An 18586-nucleotide genomic window follows, 5' to 3' on the forward strand; every position below is an offset into this window, starting at 1 on the left:
TTAGTCGCATGCCAACACAAGAAGTGAGATGAGTCACATGTCAATATTATCTTTGTTTGCCTGGAAAAACAAACACTAGTAGTGGGCCTAAGAATTACAACTTACTGTACATTCTAACCAAATGTAATCAAGAGGATATTTTGAACATTTCATGTAAGAAAATGTGTAGTGTAATGTTGATATGCTCTATTTCTCTGTGTTCCCAACGATTAATGTGATTATGAAGAGAAGCAAAAATGAGCTCTAACATGGAAATAATGTGTATCTGGACCTATATCTATGTAACACGTTTTATTCCTGTGTGTGTGTTAGGAATATTTCTTGAAGGTTTGACCACATCTTTTTGTTATACCCTGTATGTAAAAGTTGTATTTTTAAATAAGTGTGCAATGCAGAACACAGCTATTGCATTAACTAGTTTGGCTATAATGAAGTGATTCTGCAGAATGTTTAAATGGCATCAAGCCTTGCTATTTTATTTTCTTAAAACTGCTCATGTGCTTCACTCTCTCTACTGCTCTGGGTCACTACAACATATCACAGTTTACAGTTCGAAGGTATACTTCATAATGGTTACTCTGATACGGTGTTAAGCAACAATGAGATGCAGATGTTGCAACTACATGAGCAAATGGATAAACAAACATTAATTATAATAAAAAGGAAGGAGGACCTACTGACCCACATATAAACAAACAAATGAATGTTATTACTGACTACAAATGTAAAAGCATTTGTTACTCATAAACTTGGTTTGCTGGTTGGTTGGGAGAGGATTTTAAGGGACTAAACAGCAAGGTCCTCAATCTCTTATTCAAGGGACAGTCCAGCAGGAATTAGAGACATCAGACAGAAATTTCCTTGATACATCCACTCACATAAAGACAGATGAGCTGGCACTATGACTAAGGTCAATGGTCTTGAGGGGGACCGAAACTTTACTTCCTTGAAACAGATCCATCCTAGTTTGTGCAACTAATATTAAGCTGATGAATATGGGCCAGCCAAGTCATGTTTTGATCGAAGAGGTTTCCCAAAAACTAGGACAACATCCAAGAGCAGCGTACCCAAGTACAGTTCTGGGTCAGAAAGAAGCATGACATAATGCAGAAATATGACTCACATTTTCATGGGAGAAAATGGGAAACCATGGGAAATGGTCTGAGAGGATGCCCTTCAGATGGCTTTTTGGAGATGGTGATCAACTAAGTCTCAAATTGGATTCATACCAAATCCAAAAGCCATTAATGTACAGAGAGAGTGTAACCACTGGTCCAACAGAGGTGACTAGCCCATCAATGGTGATAAGGAAGTGTGTTACACTCAGCAAGGAGACCTGAGGAACACCATTCTCTTGGAACTGTGTGAAGCTGAGAGACTGACATATCACCTCTACCATGAAATGATCATTGAGGCAAAATGTCCCGAATAAGAATCAGTAGGGATTCCCAAAAGTCTGTCATGGAGTGGGGATGAAGACACTATCCCTCCATTGTGAAAAGAAAATATGTTGGCCAATTATGGTTGAAGACTGTAAGTAAATGGAGTCTGTGAGTGGCATGTTGGCTCATAAGATTATGAATAGAACCATGGCCTGGGGCCTTAATGTGTGGCAAATCGAGAAACTTAACTAGTTTCCAGTCAGTTAAAGATGAGTAATATAGAGTTAGGTGGTAAAGGATAGAGGGCTGTCTTCAATTAGTCTTTTATGCCTTCGAAAGATAGATGGCTATGGAGAGAACACAGACATTGTTGCAACATGGGCTGCCAGGTGTTCTGCAACAACAGGTGCACTGGTGGAAATACTACCATGTCAGAGAAGACCTGAAACAAATGCTGATCTTTGGCAGTCCAACAGGCTACGCAGCTTCACCAATACCATAGATGAAGAGGCATACATTCATTCTTATTGTGTTCAATTAGGCCATGAGCATTGAGCTGCATAAAAGTAATGAGGGTGATCAGTGAAAGATGTCACTTGAGATGTTGCAGGGACATTCAACAGTCCAAAATGTTCCAGCGCATCGCCCCCCCCCCCCCCTCCCCCGCCTGCCCCCAGTGGAGGGGCCCACTGAAATGGTAATAACAGTTGCAATTGTAGAGTCTCTTTGGTCTATCATGGTACCAGACCACAGTGGAGGGGCATACAGAAAGGGTAATAACAGTTGCAATGGAGCGATTAATCACACCAGAGGCATCTCTGACAAATTTGTCAATTCAGTCTCACAGGGAAGAGAAGGAGGTGACAGTGGTGGTGTAAAACACCTGGGCATTTACAAGTTGGGGCTAGTGACCAGAATAAATGCCTGGGCATTTGTGCATTTTAAAGATAAACTGATAAGTAGCACTTATAAAAAATTTTAAGTTGATATTTTGTATTGGAAAAGGTGTTTTGTAACGCTGCATCTTCAGTGATTGGGTAATAAAGTTGAAAAAGCTGCTTGACAGTTAGGGAGAGTTGTTAGGGGAAATAAATTGGACTGTAAAAATAACTCTTTACATCTTTAATGAGGCCAATTCTTGGGGTATTACATAATAAAAAAGAAAACAATACTCAAGTTTAAAATTAATTTTTGAAGTTAAGTATAGTTTATATTAAGCAGCTAACCTATGGGTAGTATGTTGTTTTGTAGGGTTGGCAACCACAGCCAAACTTCGACATTTTTTCAAAGAAAATTCCGCACTGGCCATATGAATGATTTTTATTAAATTTGCGACTGGTTTCGCCCCACTTATCGGTGCATCCTCGGACAATATATGCTATTTATAACATAGAAACATAAAGTGGCTACAGGGCAATGTTCAACGTTACTATGGGTAGTATTTTGACTTGTACTATACTACCGTGAAAAAATTTTTAAAAATCATTCTCAATCAGTTACTTGATCTTCATAAGTTGAAGAAGATACAGGAAGTTCCGGCTCTGCCTCAGATTCTCCTGATCTGATTTCTCACTGACTACTATGTTCCTTTCCATTTTGCCTTTGCCTGGACTGTTCAGTATGGGATTTTCCTTGGGATCAACAGGCTTATGTTGTGTTTCTGCTCCACTTATCAATTTCCGGTTGTAGGAGAGGCAGAACAATTCTGCAGTTGTCTCTGATGTGAGAGTTTCATTTTTTACTATGGATTCATCCAAAACATGCTGAAAGAATGCCCTATACCAGTATATGTAACTGGTGAGCCCAGAAGTTTTACAACAGCTTCTGCCAATTCACAAGTTCCTCTTCAACCTCAACACCACAATAAAGGGTTTACACAGTGATTTTTATCTTCCTGAGGGTGAGGGCTCACTCCTTCCTATACAAATTGCCTGGACCACATTTCCTTGTTTGTCTCTATAGTCAGCTAAGTTCTCTCTAAGCTAAATAGCATTTAATCCAGTGTTCTTTGCTGTGCCACAAACAAAGCTTATTGCATCAAGCACCTTGATAGGCATCAGGTGCTATGTGGGCACTGATTCTTTGTTATTAAATCCTGTTTAAATTAGTGTTCTCATTTGATCTTCATAGTAGTACAGCCATATGAAAGTAGATCAAGAGAGGAGCAGAATAGAAAACATAGTTTATATGTGCTAAATATTTACATTTTGTGTGTGTGTGTGTGTGTCCATTTGTATGTATATGTACGTGTTCTCTATCTTGTGAAAGGCATTCTAGTAATTTCCTTTTTTTAATTTTCCATAATTTATTTCCATTTTGTTTTGGACATTTTTTCTTTCACATGCAGTAAGCTGTTCTTAATTTGGTTGGCTTTGCTACAAAAACTTTCTGATCACAGCTAACAAGTTAATTCAATGCACCAACTATAAAAAAAGAGTATATGGAATAAAATTTATAGTATGATCATCTTACAAAACGTCAGCACTTAATTTTAAATTTATGAACAAAATTATCAGTAAATCAGGATAGAAGAATTGGCAGTGGAACAATGAAAGATGTTTTCTTTTCCTTTCTTTTCTTTTTTTTTTTTGGGGGGGGGGGGGGGGGGGCACAAAAACAAGTGAGGTCATAAGTGCCCATGCCATAAACTCAGAACACTAATATGAAAAAGAAGTGACTACACATTAAGCTCAACTGATGGAAGGAAAAACAGCTAAAAACAAGGACTTCCTCCTGGGGAAAGATCCACAGAATATGCCACAGACACAGCAAAGGTCCTGAACTAAAAAAATGTCCTTCACCATATTGGTATGACAGATAAGAAGTATAACGCAGTCATCGACAGCCCACAAATCATTCGCTAAAATGGATGATAACTCAGATGGCAAAGACACACAAGAATGTAGGTGGTTAAAATAAGAGCACTCAATAAGCAAATGGCAAATTGTCAAAGATTAATGACTATGATCACATAGTGGAGGGGGATCACCACCTAACAAATGACTGTGGCTAAAATGACAGTGCCCAATATGCAACCCAACTCAAATGGTCTCCTCGTGTAGAGAGGGCTGAAGGAGATTGGCAAAGCCACTGAGAGAGATTTAGTTCCCCGGAGCTTGTTCCCATGATGAGAAGACCAGTGGTGATGCCAAAGTGACACCACCTGCCGACAGATGGCAACACAGAGACCATCTGAAGGAATGGAAGAACTAGCAGTCTAAGGTAGGAGTGTCAGAAGCCTTGTTTCCTATCAGACTGACACGACGAGGAACCCACACAAACATCACAGTGGCTCCTTCAACAGGGTGGACTGTGTATAGCATACAGAGGCTCTGAAGGGCACTGAGAGAATCTGAGCATATGACAAATTAAAAAGCATCATCACCAGATGGACTGGGTGGCCTGATGGAGAGCAAAGAGCTCTGGTGTAAATACTGAACAGTGTTCCAGAAGCTGATACCAAAAATGGTCAGTGCCAATGATGAAGGCACACCCGAAACCACAGTGAGTCTTAGCGATAGCACGTTCATGTACATCATTGGCTCTATGTTGCATGCGAAGGTCGAGAAGCATCCAGTGATAGACTGAATCCAGAGCACTTTCCTTTGAAAGCAAATGAAGTCCAAGATGAACACAGGCCATGGCACAAAGCCACCCAAAGCACCCATTGGGAACGTGACATTGTGGGACCGGGTACAGCGAGTGGTCAGGTAAGACATGGGGGAGGACTGAGAAAGTTTTCTATCACGCAAGAGCCCCAGGCCCAATATGTAAAGATGGTGGAAGAAATCCACTGCACCACCAGAAATTTATGCAAAAGGTTTTGTCAGTGGAAAAGCAAAAGCCATTCCATGGGTACAGGCGGTCGACACGTCACTGAAGACACTGCTCAAAGAGACAAGTCCACAGGGAACTGCATTGAAGAAAAGGGAGTTGGAGATGTCCGGCAGGAACAGGGCATAACAGTGTTAATGGTCGAACACGTATAGAGTATGGAGTACCAGTCTTCTAGCAAGTGTCATAGGTTTTCTCTCTAAAAAAAAAAGAAAAAACACAGAGCCAAAGTCTGGTATTTCTACAGAGAAACATTCATGACATGATTTGACAAAGTGACTAGATGTTCAATTGGGGAATGGCGCACTCAAAATCCACACTGTGCAGAGGTTAGTAGATTGTGAGATTCGAGCCAACATACCAAACTAGCCATGAATCATACAGTCCATCACCTTGCAAACACAGCATGAGAGAGAAATGGGCAGTACCTAGAAGGAACGTGTTTGTCTCTATCAGGGTTAGGTATGGGTATGAAAGTGACTTCACGCCAGCACCTGGTAAATATGCCATCTGCCCAAATGGAGAAAGTGATTGCCTGCATGAGAAAGATCCTGCAACATCTGAATGTGAACATTGTCCAGCGCTGGAGCGGAAGATCAGGATGAAGAGAGAGTATGATCTCCGTTGGTGTCAAAAATTAAAGCAATAAACAAAAATTTTGCAAGGTTGTGTTTATCTGTTACAAAACAGCATAAACAAGTGATAGTAAAGTAGAAACAATGTGAAGAATACAGAACTTTAAACAACTGCAATGTGCATGACAGTAGACAAAAATGTTCTGCACTTTTTCCAACTTAACTGATTTACACCCAGATTCTGACAACTGGTTAATGTGCTCAGTATGCAGTGCGATCACCTCTGGCAGCGATACAGGCCTGACAACAATGGGGCATGCTGTGAATGATACCATCAATCTCATGTTGAGGCAATAATGCCCATTATATCTGCAGAGCTGCTCGCAAGTCTTGGACAGTGGTTGGTGGATGCTGATGTTTTGCAACCCATCTCCCTAACGCATGCTCTATGGGATTCAAATCAAGAGAGCGAGCAGGCCTCGCCATGTGTACAGTATCTTCCATTTCCAAGTAAACATCAACCACCTGTGCTCTATCAGGTCGAGCATCATCGTCCATTATAAGAAATCTGAGCCCTTAGTGCCTCATAACAATAGCAAGTGAGATCATGATACCTGACAGCAGTTAAATTTTGCCAATTCACTCATACAATTTCATGAAGAGGTATTCAAGTTGTCAACATGATCCCTACCCCCACCATTAGGGATCCTCCTAAATACAGGCCTTCTGTGCACCATTTGCCTCGTTACAGATCCGCCCCGCCCTAGTCTTCAGGATACAGCTTCAGTCTCCATAAAATGTCGCTATGTCCCAGACACAACAGAAAGATTCACATTAAACCACTGGGTGAAATTTCTTTGTGACTGTCCTGGTGCCATTTTTCCTGGGCCCTCCACCACAGGGAGTCTCGCTGGCATCTTCCCCTGCACCATACTGCACCATCTGTGACTGTACACTGTGATTGTGGATGTGGGACTACCTGACAAACACTATCCCATTTGATAGGCGCCTTGACGTCCTGGTTGGCGTGGTTTTCCATCGACCAGAATGCCACCGTCTGTGCAGAACACAATTGTACGGACATCTGTTGACAGTTTGTGTGATTACATCGTGAATGAGACACAGGACAGGGAAACAGCGGTTTGTTGCTCTAATGTTGGACAACAGTGTAGCTCACTCACAGAAAAGGTGACATTGTAGCATTCACGATTCTGAGAGGAGAAGGGTATCACCCAAGCTGGCTCCACTCGTTTCCGAGTCGTGGAATGCGGGGAGATAAGGGATGGAGCTCAAAATCTCCGCAAAATAATGGCCTAAGGTGTTGGAGGTAGCAATAACGTCCACAATGACATCTGCTACGGTCAGGCTGGAAATTGGGGATTGGACCTTGATCCCACAGAGCCAACAGAGGTTGCCCCCACATAACAGAGGAGGAAGTGAAACTGTTAAAGGAACTAGTAAATGAAATTCAGCTATTCGTGCAGTATGGCACAAAGAAGACACCTACCAGACAATCTTTGGTGGAAAGCCATAGGAAAATGGAAGTAGGATAGTCGCAAAGTGATGTGGTCCAATGGCTTAATGTGAATCTTTCTGTTGTGTCTCAGATGGTCGTCATTTTACAGAGACTGAAGCTCTGTCTTGAAAACTAGGGCAGGGCCAACCATGTGTGACATCATAAAGAGGTCCAAATTAGAATAGATGTGCATGGAGTCTGAAAGGAATGTGGGTTCTTCAGTGTTAAGACAAATGAGATTGAGTTGACTGAGAACGTCAGTCAAGAGGGTACCTGTTGGACAGGTTCTGGGTGAACCACAAAGGGGATGGTGTGTACAAAAGTCATCGAGCAGCAAAAAGGGGTGAGGGAGTTGATCAATAAGCTGAAGGAAGTCTGTTCTGGTGACACTGAATGACAGAGGGAAGTACACTTTGTAAAGAGAAAAGATGAAGTGAGGAAGGATAAAGCAGGCTGCAATAGCTTGCAATCAAGTGTTCAGTTATATGGTTTGGCTGTGAACATGGTCCTGGATGAACAGCATGACTCCTTCTACAAGATGGGATGTCACCCTTGGGAGGAAGGTCAAAGCAGATAGAAGGAAATGCGAGAGGTCAAGGTGGACACGAGGAAGTAATTTTGTTTCTTGGAGGTGGAAAACATGCAGATGCTACGGTTTCAAGAGTGACCACGATTCCTCCTTGTTGGATCTAATGCCATAAACATACCATTGGAAGAGAGTCATCATGAAAAAAAAAAAAGAAAAAAGGAGGAGGGAACAAATGAATGGTTGTCACCTTGGCAACTGCCAAGTGCCAACCTTTGAAGACTCAGCGCTACAGGGAGCAAAGGCTGGAGGATCCTGTTCCAGGAGATCTGCATAGGTGTTGGACTTCTCTGTTGGTTGGCCTGCAGATTCCAGAACAGAAAAACAGCAGAAAGTGCACACTGGTGAAATGGGAGGTCAGCTGGGTGAGGGTGTCATGCGGCGACACTGTTGAAGAGGATCTCCGAGTCGGGGAAGGAGAAAATCGTTTGTCTGATTCTTTAGAGCCTTTGTGGCTGGCAGATGAAGACTCAGATGTTTGTGGCTGGAGGTATGTACGAAGTTTTCGCGGAAGTGTGTGTGTTGTCCTTTGCAGCCTGCTGGGTGTGAAGCAGGTGATTTTGCTGTCGTGGGTGAAGATTTTGTGCCTTGTTGTGCAGGTGGACAAGAAAGAGATGGGGATGCTATCATGATACAACTGCAGTGCTGAATTTGAGGTCACAAGTCTGCGTGACCATGTCCTTCGTGGAGTGAGGCACAGGAAGAACAGTACTGTTAAGTGCCAGATGGTAAAATGCAGGGCTTTTGACTAGCCAACAACTTGCAAGCGACAAGGTAAGGTGCTTTTTCTTTCATCCTGATCTCATGAACAGCCCACTCATCGAAATACATGGGTCATTCTCAGGATGAGGCGGCACGGTTGCCATTGCAATTGATACAATGGAGAGGAGGTGCGCAATCGCCTTTGTGAGCATCCCTACCACAAGTAACACATTTGGTCATGTTTTGACAGGATATGCAAGTATGGTTCTAATGTTGACACTGGTAGCAATGCATTGGATTTGGAATGTACAGTCAGACAATGGTGACTTCATAGCCTGCATTGATCTTTGATGGAAGCAGTACCCAATCAAACATGAGAAACATTGTGTGTAAGCTCTATGGTTGCATCAACTTTTTCATTACTCAATATATTGCAGTGAGCCCTGATCAGAGAGATAAGTTTGGATATCTCCCTCAGTCAGACCATCCAACAGATGAGTGTAAATAACACATGTGAAGAATTCAGTGTCTGATGGGACTCTGACACAGACAGGATACAGGATAGCCATGGAGGAGTGAAGCCGTAAGACAGTTGTTGGACTTGAAAATCAAATGGATGGGCTCACCTTCAGGTGCGCACAGAGAGGAGGAAGAAATGTGGAGGAAATTCAAATGCACAAGCTGAGGAAGGGTAGGAGATGGAGAACGAAGTAAAAAAGAAAAACATATGAGGTGCTGTTTTGGTGTCAGACTATTACAACCTCAGAACACATTACCAAAAATATCCCAGACATGTTCCCCAAGGGAAGGGAAAAAAAGAATACTAAAAGGATAGACATGCAGCACAGAAAGGGAAGAGGTGCTGCACAGTTTGGGGCCAAGCACGAACTCACAAAAGAGTGGCGAGTCCCCAGGGGCTGTGTCTTTAATGAATTCTAAGCTGACTTGCACCAAACTATATAAAAATGATTGAGTGTTCTAGAAACCAACCACTGGAGGTGGCGTGGAATTGCTGAAACATGTTTCAGCAAGAAAACTGAGAAGAGCATATTTTGCTAAAATTACAGTATCCAATTTTATTGTTTTGTCAGGTAATACAGCCGCTTTAGAGCTTTACAAACCTAAGAATGATTACTAGGTGCAACAAATTTTTTGGCAGCAAAAGGTCAGAACAAAAACTGATACTTTAAACTTCAAGATGGATTTCTGGATTTTTAAGTAAGAGTAGAGCATACACATTTTCTGATACATTATAGTAATTTTTTAATAATGCTAACTTTCAGCACAGAAGTGCCATCAATATTGGTAACAGAGAACTGCTAAAAATGGACACTGGTTGTCACACCACAGGTAATGACCATAAAAGTATATATATGTAGAGTCATCGATATAATTCATAGAAATACAATTTATATGAAGCTTTCACAAGAGAAGCATAAATGAATATTGGCTGCAATTTTAAACTTAGGTGGAACGTGTGGAGGGGGAAGGAGGGCAGATGATGGGACAGTACATGAAATTAGCAAACAAATTCACATTGTCACTTACACAATTTTCCATTGGATCATCACACTTCTCTTCACCGAATGTACTTTGTGGACAAGTGAAAAGTTCCCCATAAGGCACCTCTTCTTTTGCAGTACTTCCCTGAGCCTTCAGAATAAAAAAGAACCATTATTGTTTTAACTAAGGTAAGAACAAAATACAGTAATCTCTTAGTAGCTAATCTGAAATAAGATTTTACAAATATTCACAGGAAAGCAAAAAATGCTGCAAAGCAAAATGCTAATTAATGTCATCAAGAGACATAACAATTTTAGGGCACACATAATGTATGTACAGATATGTAGCAATTGTTGGAAAGTTTTGGTTGATTATTTATTTCAGTCACAGTTGCAGTTCAATACAGGTGATAACTGGTCTTGGCTTTTATCAGCTGTCTTCATATCTACATAACACTTTTTCACTGTAGCTACAGTGTAACTTCACCACAATGTATAGCTGTCTCAATAATAAAATACTGGGGCGGAACTTAGAAATGGTTGGAAATAAATGAGTTCAATGCCACAGATGCTGTTGAGCATCTTTTATCTATATACAATTAAGGTCAACCTTGATGCTGCAATAAACAAGATATTTACATCTAAGTCACATTCACACATGGTACATGTGAATTCATTTGCAAAAATAATATTTCTTAAGTCACAAAACGAACTGAGAAATACAAACTAACTTTGTGAGAATGACCTCTTCCAAACCAGCAATCAAATGAAGAGGAAACAATGCAAAACGTACGCTAAATTTCCGTTACATGAGATATTATTTACACATAACATGATCTGAAATGGACCTGATATCAATTGAGGGTTATTACGCAACAGCTTCCCCCAAGATCATTATGAACTGTCCGATACCACTCTTTTTATATGCATCCATGCATTTATCGTACAATTCAGTGCATCCTACAGCCTTTTATGTGTATTTTTATAGGTATCATTCAGTTCAGTTTGCCCAAAAAACTTATACTTCTTTGTAATACATATAGAATGTTCTGGAATGACGTACATTCTCGTGATTGTTAATAGATTATTGTCATTAGCAAAAATATGTACATATGCCAAATTAAATATCAGATCATGAAATTGAAGTAATAAATGTTTAGCAACAAATATTACGAGGCTGTGGAAATGTTAGCATAAATAACTAATGCCTCTAATTATCACAATAGAAATTTGTAAATTCAGTAACGCGAAAATCTCATTACAATTGAAATGAAAATAACAATTATTATCCAGTGATGTAATTTCATTCGTTATTCATTTTTATGTAATTCATTGTAATTAATGATGCTTGTAAATTATGTAGATATTTACCTCTTGTTAGTTACACCACCCAAATTTACGAAATTCTGGTATTTGAGAAAACGTGTGTATTTAATTTATGAAGTCTGGCTCAGCATGATATGTATACTTTGAACAAATGTTAGCAATAAAATACATACAGTTACTAATAATGAAATTAAAGTAAAGTCAAAATAATTGTTGAAATCAGATTGTGAATTAATTTTCACACATAAAACCAAGATGATGATAAAAATATTATGTTATTTGACATTATATTTTATAACCTGTACAAATGTAACAGCAGTTAGTTTAGATGAAATAGTATTTAAGTGTAAGTTACATTTTGTAATAAATTAACAGTGATAGCAATTGTTAAAATTGTATTTAAAGCAATGCAGTCAAATTTTGTTTACTTCAGGAGTCAGTGCAGTTCAGTTCGGTTTAGCTCAGTTTCGTCAGTTGTTTTACACTTATGTCAGTTCTGTCGATCAGATGATGCCAATAAATAATTTGTCAAGCTTGAAATTTTCATGCTGTTTTTTATTATTTGCAGCATTCACAATATTGATGAACCATAGGCCAATGCAAGTTAAGTAGTAACGTTTAAAGATCTTTACAGGGTGCTAGCTGTCACAGACACAAGTTCAGTTGGGAGGCGATTCCTTTTTGCTACCAGTGGAGCTACCTAATATGACACACTGTTTCTCATTAGCTAACTATGAATTAAAGGAATTAACAGTTCCATCTTAAGCTACATGAAAATTAACTTTCTCCAAATAAATGCTATGATTTGCATAATCGAATGCTGTAGATGACAGAAGATTCTGAGGAGTGGCATTTACATTAGTAGTATATTATATTTATGTTAGTGACATTTATCAAACAATGGAAAGTCCAGGATGAACTGTAACAATATTATGATATTATGAAAAGGGTAGTTTCTACTCACCATATAGTGGAGATACTGAGTTGCAGATAGACACAACAAAAAGACTGTCGGTAGATAAGCTTTTGGCCCACAAGGCCTTTGTCAATTATAGGCAAAGCAAACAAACACACACACACACACACACACACACACACACACACACACACACAAGGGATAGTAGGGCAGGAGTGCGGGACGGTTAAGTGCTGTTAGTGGGAGTGTGCCGGGACGAGGTGGACAATAGGGCAGTTAGGTGCAGTCAGGAGGTTAGATGGTGGGTGGGGGAGAGAGGGTGGGTAGCAGAAAAAGAGAGAAGTAAAACGACTGGGTGCATTTGTGGAATGAGAGCTGTGTAGTGCTGGAATGGGAACAGGGAAGGGGCTAGATGGGTAAGGACAATGACTAACGAATTTTGAGGCCAGGAGGGTTACAGGAATGTAAGATATACTGAAGGAAGCATTCCCACCTGGGAAGATCAGAAAAGCTGGTGTTTGTGGGAAGGATCCAGTTGGCACAGGCTTTGAAGCAGTCACTGAAATGAGTAATGTCATGTTGAGTGGCATGGTCCAATTGTTTCTTTGCCACTTCCCAACATCTCACCGTCCAGCCACAGAGGAGCAATCCCCTCATGACTGAGTACCACCGAGGATGGAGCAACTGAATTACATTATCTGCCACGGTTTTGACTACCTCTCGTCGTGCCCTGAAATGAAAAAAGACCTACCCACGATCTCTATCTTACCCCTAGTGAGATAAGCCTCTACATCTTTACATTTGTCCTGTAGCCATCCCCGCTTAGCCAATTTGCACTTCCTGTCGATCTAATTTTTGAGACGTTTGTATTCCTTTTTGCCTGCTTCATTTACTGCATTTTTATATTGTCTCCTTTCATCAATTAAATTCAGTATTTCTTCTGTCACCCAAGGATTTCTATTAGCCCTCATCTTTTTACCTACTTGATCCTCTGCTGCCTTCACTACTTCATCCCTCAAAGCTACCCATTCTTCTTCTACTGTATTTCTTTCCCCCAATCCTGTTAATTGTTCCCTTATGCTCTCCCTGAAACTCTCTACAACCTCTGGTTCTTTCAGTTTATCCAGGTCCCATCTCCTTAAATTCCCACCTTTTTGCAGTTTCTTCAGTTTCAATCTGCAGTTCATAACCAATAGATTGTGGTCAGAATCCACATCTGCCCCTGGAAATGTCTTACAATTTAAAACCTGGTTCCTAAATCTCTGTCTTACCATTATGTAATCTATCTGATACCTTTTAGTATCTCCAGGATTCTTCCAGGTATACAACCTCCTTTCATGATTCTTGAACCAAGTGTTAGCTATGATTAAGTTATGCTCTGTGCAAAATTCTACAAGGCGGCTTCCTCTTTCATTTCTTCCCCCCAATCCATATTCACCTACTATGTTTCCTTCTCTCCCTTTTCCTACTGACGAATTCCAGTCACCCATGACTATTGAATTTTCGTCTCCCTTCACTACCTGAATAATTTCTTTTATCTCGTCATACATTTCATCAATTTCTGCATCATCTGCAGAGCTAGTTGGCATATAAACTTGTACTACTGTAGTAGGCATGGGCTTTGTGTCTATCTTGGCCACAATAATGCGTTCACTATGCTGTTTGTAGTAGCTAACCCGCACTCCTATTTTTTTATTCATTATTAAACCTACTCCTGCATTACCCCTATTTGATTTTGTATTTATAACCCTGTAATCACCTGACCAAAAGTCTTGTTCCTCCTGCCACCGAACTTCACTAATTCCCACTATATCTAACTTTAACCTATCCATTTCCCTTTTTAAATTTTCTAACCTACCTGCCCGATTAAGGGATCTGACATTCCACGCTCCGATCCGTAGAATGCCAATTTTCTTTCTCCTGATAACGACGTCCTCTTGAGTAGTCCCCGCCCGGAGATCCGAATGGGGGACTATTTTACCTCCGGAATATTTTACCCAAGAGGACGCCATCATCATTTAATCATACAGTAAAGCTGCATGTCCTCAGGAAAAATTACGGCTGTAGTTTCCCCTTGCTTTCAGCCGTTCGCAGTACCAGCACAGCAAGGCCGTTTTGGTTAATGTTACAAGGCCAGATCAGTCCATAATCCAGACTGTTGCCCCTGCAACTACTGAAAAGGCTGCTGCCCCTCTTCAGGAACCACATGTTTGTCTGGCCTTTCAACAGATACCCCTCCGTTGTGGTTGCACCTACGGTACGGCCATCTGTATCGCTGAGGCACGCAAGCCTCCCCACCAACGGCAAGGTCCATGGTTCATCATACTCAAAATATACCTCAGCCACCATTTCCTTAGACATGGACATATATACATGTCAGCAAAGCTGGTGAGTGAGACAGGTTCCAAAAATTCACACTTCAACATACCATCTTTCATCAGGGCACTGCATCTTCTACAATGGTTATTCAGTGTCAGTATTTATAATTTTTCAATGTAAGCCTCTTCTCATATTTTGCATCCAGTTGGACTGAAAGACTGGCAAATTATTCATGTGTTGTTTTCACCTTTTGTATTAATGAATAGAGAGATTTCCTTATGTATCCCAGAAAATAACTGCCACTTGTTTGGTGGAGCCACTAGCTCTCACCCAGTGTTGTGTCGCACTCAATGTGAATGTTTGACGGAGATGGCAGCACCATACAGCACACAGATCTCAGGCAGCAATGAGAGTGGGGACTGTTTTTGATACAATGGCATAAAGTCTTCCTGGTGGATGCCATAAATGCTGAGTGCCGTCAAGATGACCACAAGACTGTGTTTATAGCATATTGCCAGGCAATGTTGATGTGTGATGATGGCACAAATGGAACTTTAAATCAGCTGTGACAATAGGCACGGCAGTGACAATGGAATCATGGCATTAACGTTTGGAAAAATATGCACAGGTGGCGGAGAGATTATGTAGAGAAGTGACACAAGGTTCACAGTTTTCATATGCTTAGTTTGCGTTTTGTGTGAGGTGGAGGGTGGGGAAAGGTGGTGTTATAACTTGAATGCATCTCCTAAACTAGTAGCTTGTAAAAGTGAAATACTTAGAGAGAGAGAGAGAGAGAGAGAGAGAGAGAGAGAGAGAGAGAGAGCTTGTGTGTGTGTGTGTGTGTGTGTGTGTGTGTGTGTGTGTGTGTGTGAGGGAGGGGGGGGGGGGGGGGAGGGAGGGAGAGAGAGAGAGAGAGAGAGAGAGAGAGAGAGAGAGAGAGAGAGAGAGGGAGGTTGGGGGATGTTATATTGCGTCTCTACAGAACGTAACCTGTTCTTAATGTAAGGTCTAGATGAACCCCCCTCTCCCAAGTCCTCTTACTTCCAGGTTGAAGGAATGCATAGTTTCCAATTTTATCAATATCAGTAGACCATGCTGGGAGGTGTGCCTCCTGTAAGTACTGCTCAATCTTTCTGCCTCTCTAATTTTAAGAACTTTGTCAAATGAATTTTCATTTTATGGAAGTAGTTACCAGTATGGAACAAATGCCAGTCAAAACATTTTGCAGATCAAACAAAGTATCACACATTATGCTTTTCCCTCTGGTACCATACACAGTAAGAAATATTTTCAGATTGTTTGATGTGCAAGACTACCTTATATATACATTTGTCTACATGACTTTTGACTTGAAAGGATACATCAGCCTAGCACAGAAAATGGTGAAGCGATCATAATAACTGCCTTCTAATGCAGTGATAAGAACCCATGAATGGCTAACATGAAACAGATGATATTTATTTTCTACTGTTGGGTTAATACCCGCAATGAGGTTTATCATACACCAGTATCAAGGTAACATAAAGACAATGTCATATTTCCAAAAAACAATCACACTGTTCAAGGCTAATAGAAGTCTTCAGTCACTGAATGTATACCATACAATTTGCACGAGTGATCAATAATGTATGTTTTTAATTGTCTTTTAACTTTTAAGAAATCACAATTTCTTGCTTAACATTAGATGGGAGGTCCTGAAAACCTTCCCACCAACATACAAAATGCTACTCTGACTCCTACACAAGGTGACTAATTCTATAGTCATTTTATTTTCCTGTCCTGTATTGTGAACTTTAATGCAATGTCAGAGAAAGGGAAGCAAATGAAGATGAGTTGGGAGATATGATACCATGAGAAGAATCTGATGGAACACTGAAAGACCAAAGCTAATACAAGACCCCTGGAGTAGATGACATTACCTCAGAATTACTGAGATCCCTGGGAGAGTCAGGATACCAAAGGTATCTCAAGTACTACCCTCTCCTGCAGGTCCTATCTCCTCTGCAGGAAGTACAGAATCTATCATCATTTGTCCACTTGACTGTGTGTGGCATGTCAATGGTAGATCTAGGTGTCCTGTACAGGGTAGACAGGGACCAGGGAGGACTCAATGTGCTATACAAATCCTTCTAATCAACAAGTTCAAGGTGCTGTCTTTCACTGAAACTCAGCCAGTGGAGCTCATTTCACTTGGTCTGGGGAAACAGGCTTTGCCCGTATCAAGAAGAGGCAAAAACAGAAGGGTAGGGGTTCATTAATCGTCGGCAGTTCAAATGTATGGCAAGCAACGGTACATCATAGGGAAATGGCAGAAAGGGACAGGAAGGAACACAGTAATTGTGGGTGCCTGGGGGCCTCATTCAACAAGTTGAAGAGACTATTCCGGCAGCCACTGAGTGAACATGTTGCAATCAACTGCAAATTGTGGTGCATGTTGGAACAATCGCCACCTGTCGTTTGTGTTCCGAGATCATATTTGGATCATTCCAGCGACTGGAAGAGAAGACCATCCTTGCACACAGAGTCTCAATGGAGCTCACAATTTGCAGTATTGTCTCCAGAACTGATTCCTGGTTTTGAGTCGAGTCAAAAGATTGAACCAGAGACTTCAAGGGTTCTGTGACAAGCTAGGATGTCACTCTCAGGACTTGCACAAAAGTTTGAAAACTGTGGGGTCCCACCAAATTGATCAGATGTGCATTACACATCACAGACTGCAACACAGATAGCTGACTGTATGTGCGTTGCAGAAGAGAGTTTTTTAGATTAGGCAACTTTCCATCCAGTCCAAATAACAACAGCTGTTGGAGACCCAGAAGTATTAGTGTAAGGTCCAAAATAATGTCCACTACAGGCCACAGTATTAAAATCCTAGTAGCTAACAGCCGAAGCATTCACAACAAAGTGGCAGAGTTTGAAGCACTCCTGAAAAGCAGAGAAGCTTACAAAATAAGAAAGCTGGTTGAAACCTGAATTTGATAGCCGTGAGATTTTTGAGGAAAATTTAACTCTATATCGAAATGATAGGCTAACGGGGAATGGAGGTGGTGTATTTGTCACAGTAGATAAGAAATCAGGTGCGCATAAAATGGTAATTGCATCCTTCTGATGCCAATCAGTGGAAATTTTAATCATCCAACAATCAATTGTGAAATTGCAGTTTTGTTACTGGTGATTGTTACAGTTCATAATGGGAGGGACCCTCCACAGTACACAATCACTGTAAAGAAACTTGTACAGAAACAGAGAATACTTCCTAAGAGGTGTAAAACAGAACACAGGACTACAGAGAGTTGGTGAATGAAATGCGTTTGGCTGTCAAGAGAGCAAAGTGTGAAGCCTTCAATGACTACTACAGCAGCAAATTGCCGAACGATTTTCACAAACACAAAGAAATTCTGTTCATAAGTATAGGATGTTAGTGGCACCAAAGTTCATGTCCAATCACTTGGGAATGAGATAGAACTGAAACTGAGGATAGCAATGCGAAAGCTGAAACGCTTAACTCTGTTTTCATATGTTCCTTTACAAAAGAAAACCAAGAGAACTGCCCCAATTTAATTCTCGTACTACAGAAAGGAAGAGTGAAATCAGTTTAGTGTCAGTGGTGTTGAGAAACAGCTGACATAGTTAAAAATGAACAAAGTTCTGGGGCCTAATGTAATCCCTATCAGATTCTATTCTGAATTTGCAGCCATGTTGGCCGTTCTTCTAACCATGATCTATCCTAGATACCTTGAACAAAAGACCTTGCCCACCAGACAAAAGAAAGCACAGGTCATACTCACTTACAAGAAGGGTAGTAGAAGTGATCCACAAAACTACCCTCCAATATCCTTGATTTTTTAGAATCTTCAAACATATTCTGAAGTCAAACACAATGAAGTATCCCAAACACAATGATCTCCTCCATGCCAACCAGTATGGA

At 40.7% G+C, this 18586-nt stretch overlaps 1 protein-coding gene across 1 annotated transcript in view; it reads right to left on the reverse strand.

The window, feature by feature from the left end:
• Positions 1-18586, reverse strand: part of LOC124607149 (E3 ubiquitin-protein ligase TRAIP) — a 231666-nt gene that overhangs the window by 18215 nt on the left and 194865 nt on the right. Inside the window, exon 7 of the mRNA XM_047139357.1 lies at positions 10144-10248. Coding sequence (XP_046995313.1) covers positions 10144-10248 — 105 coding nt within the window. The remainder of the gene's footprint in view (positions 1-10143; positions 10249-18586) is intronic.

This window comes from Schistocerca americana, chromosome 3 (assembly GCF_021461395.2).
Source record: "Schistocerca americana isolate TAMUIC-IGC-003095 chromosome 3, iqSchAmer2.1, whole genome shotgun sequence".
NCBI classification, from domain to species: Eukaryota; Metazoa; Arthropoda; class Insecta; order Orthoptera; family Acrididae; genus Schistocerca; species Schistocerca americana.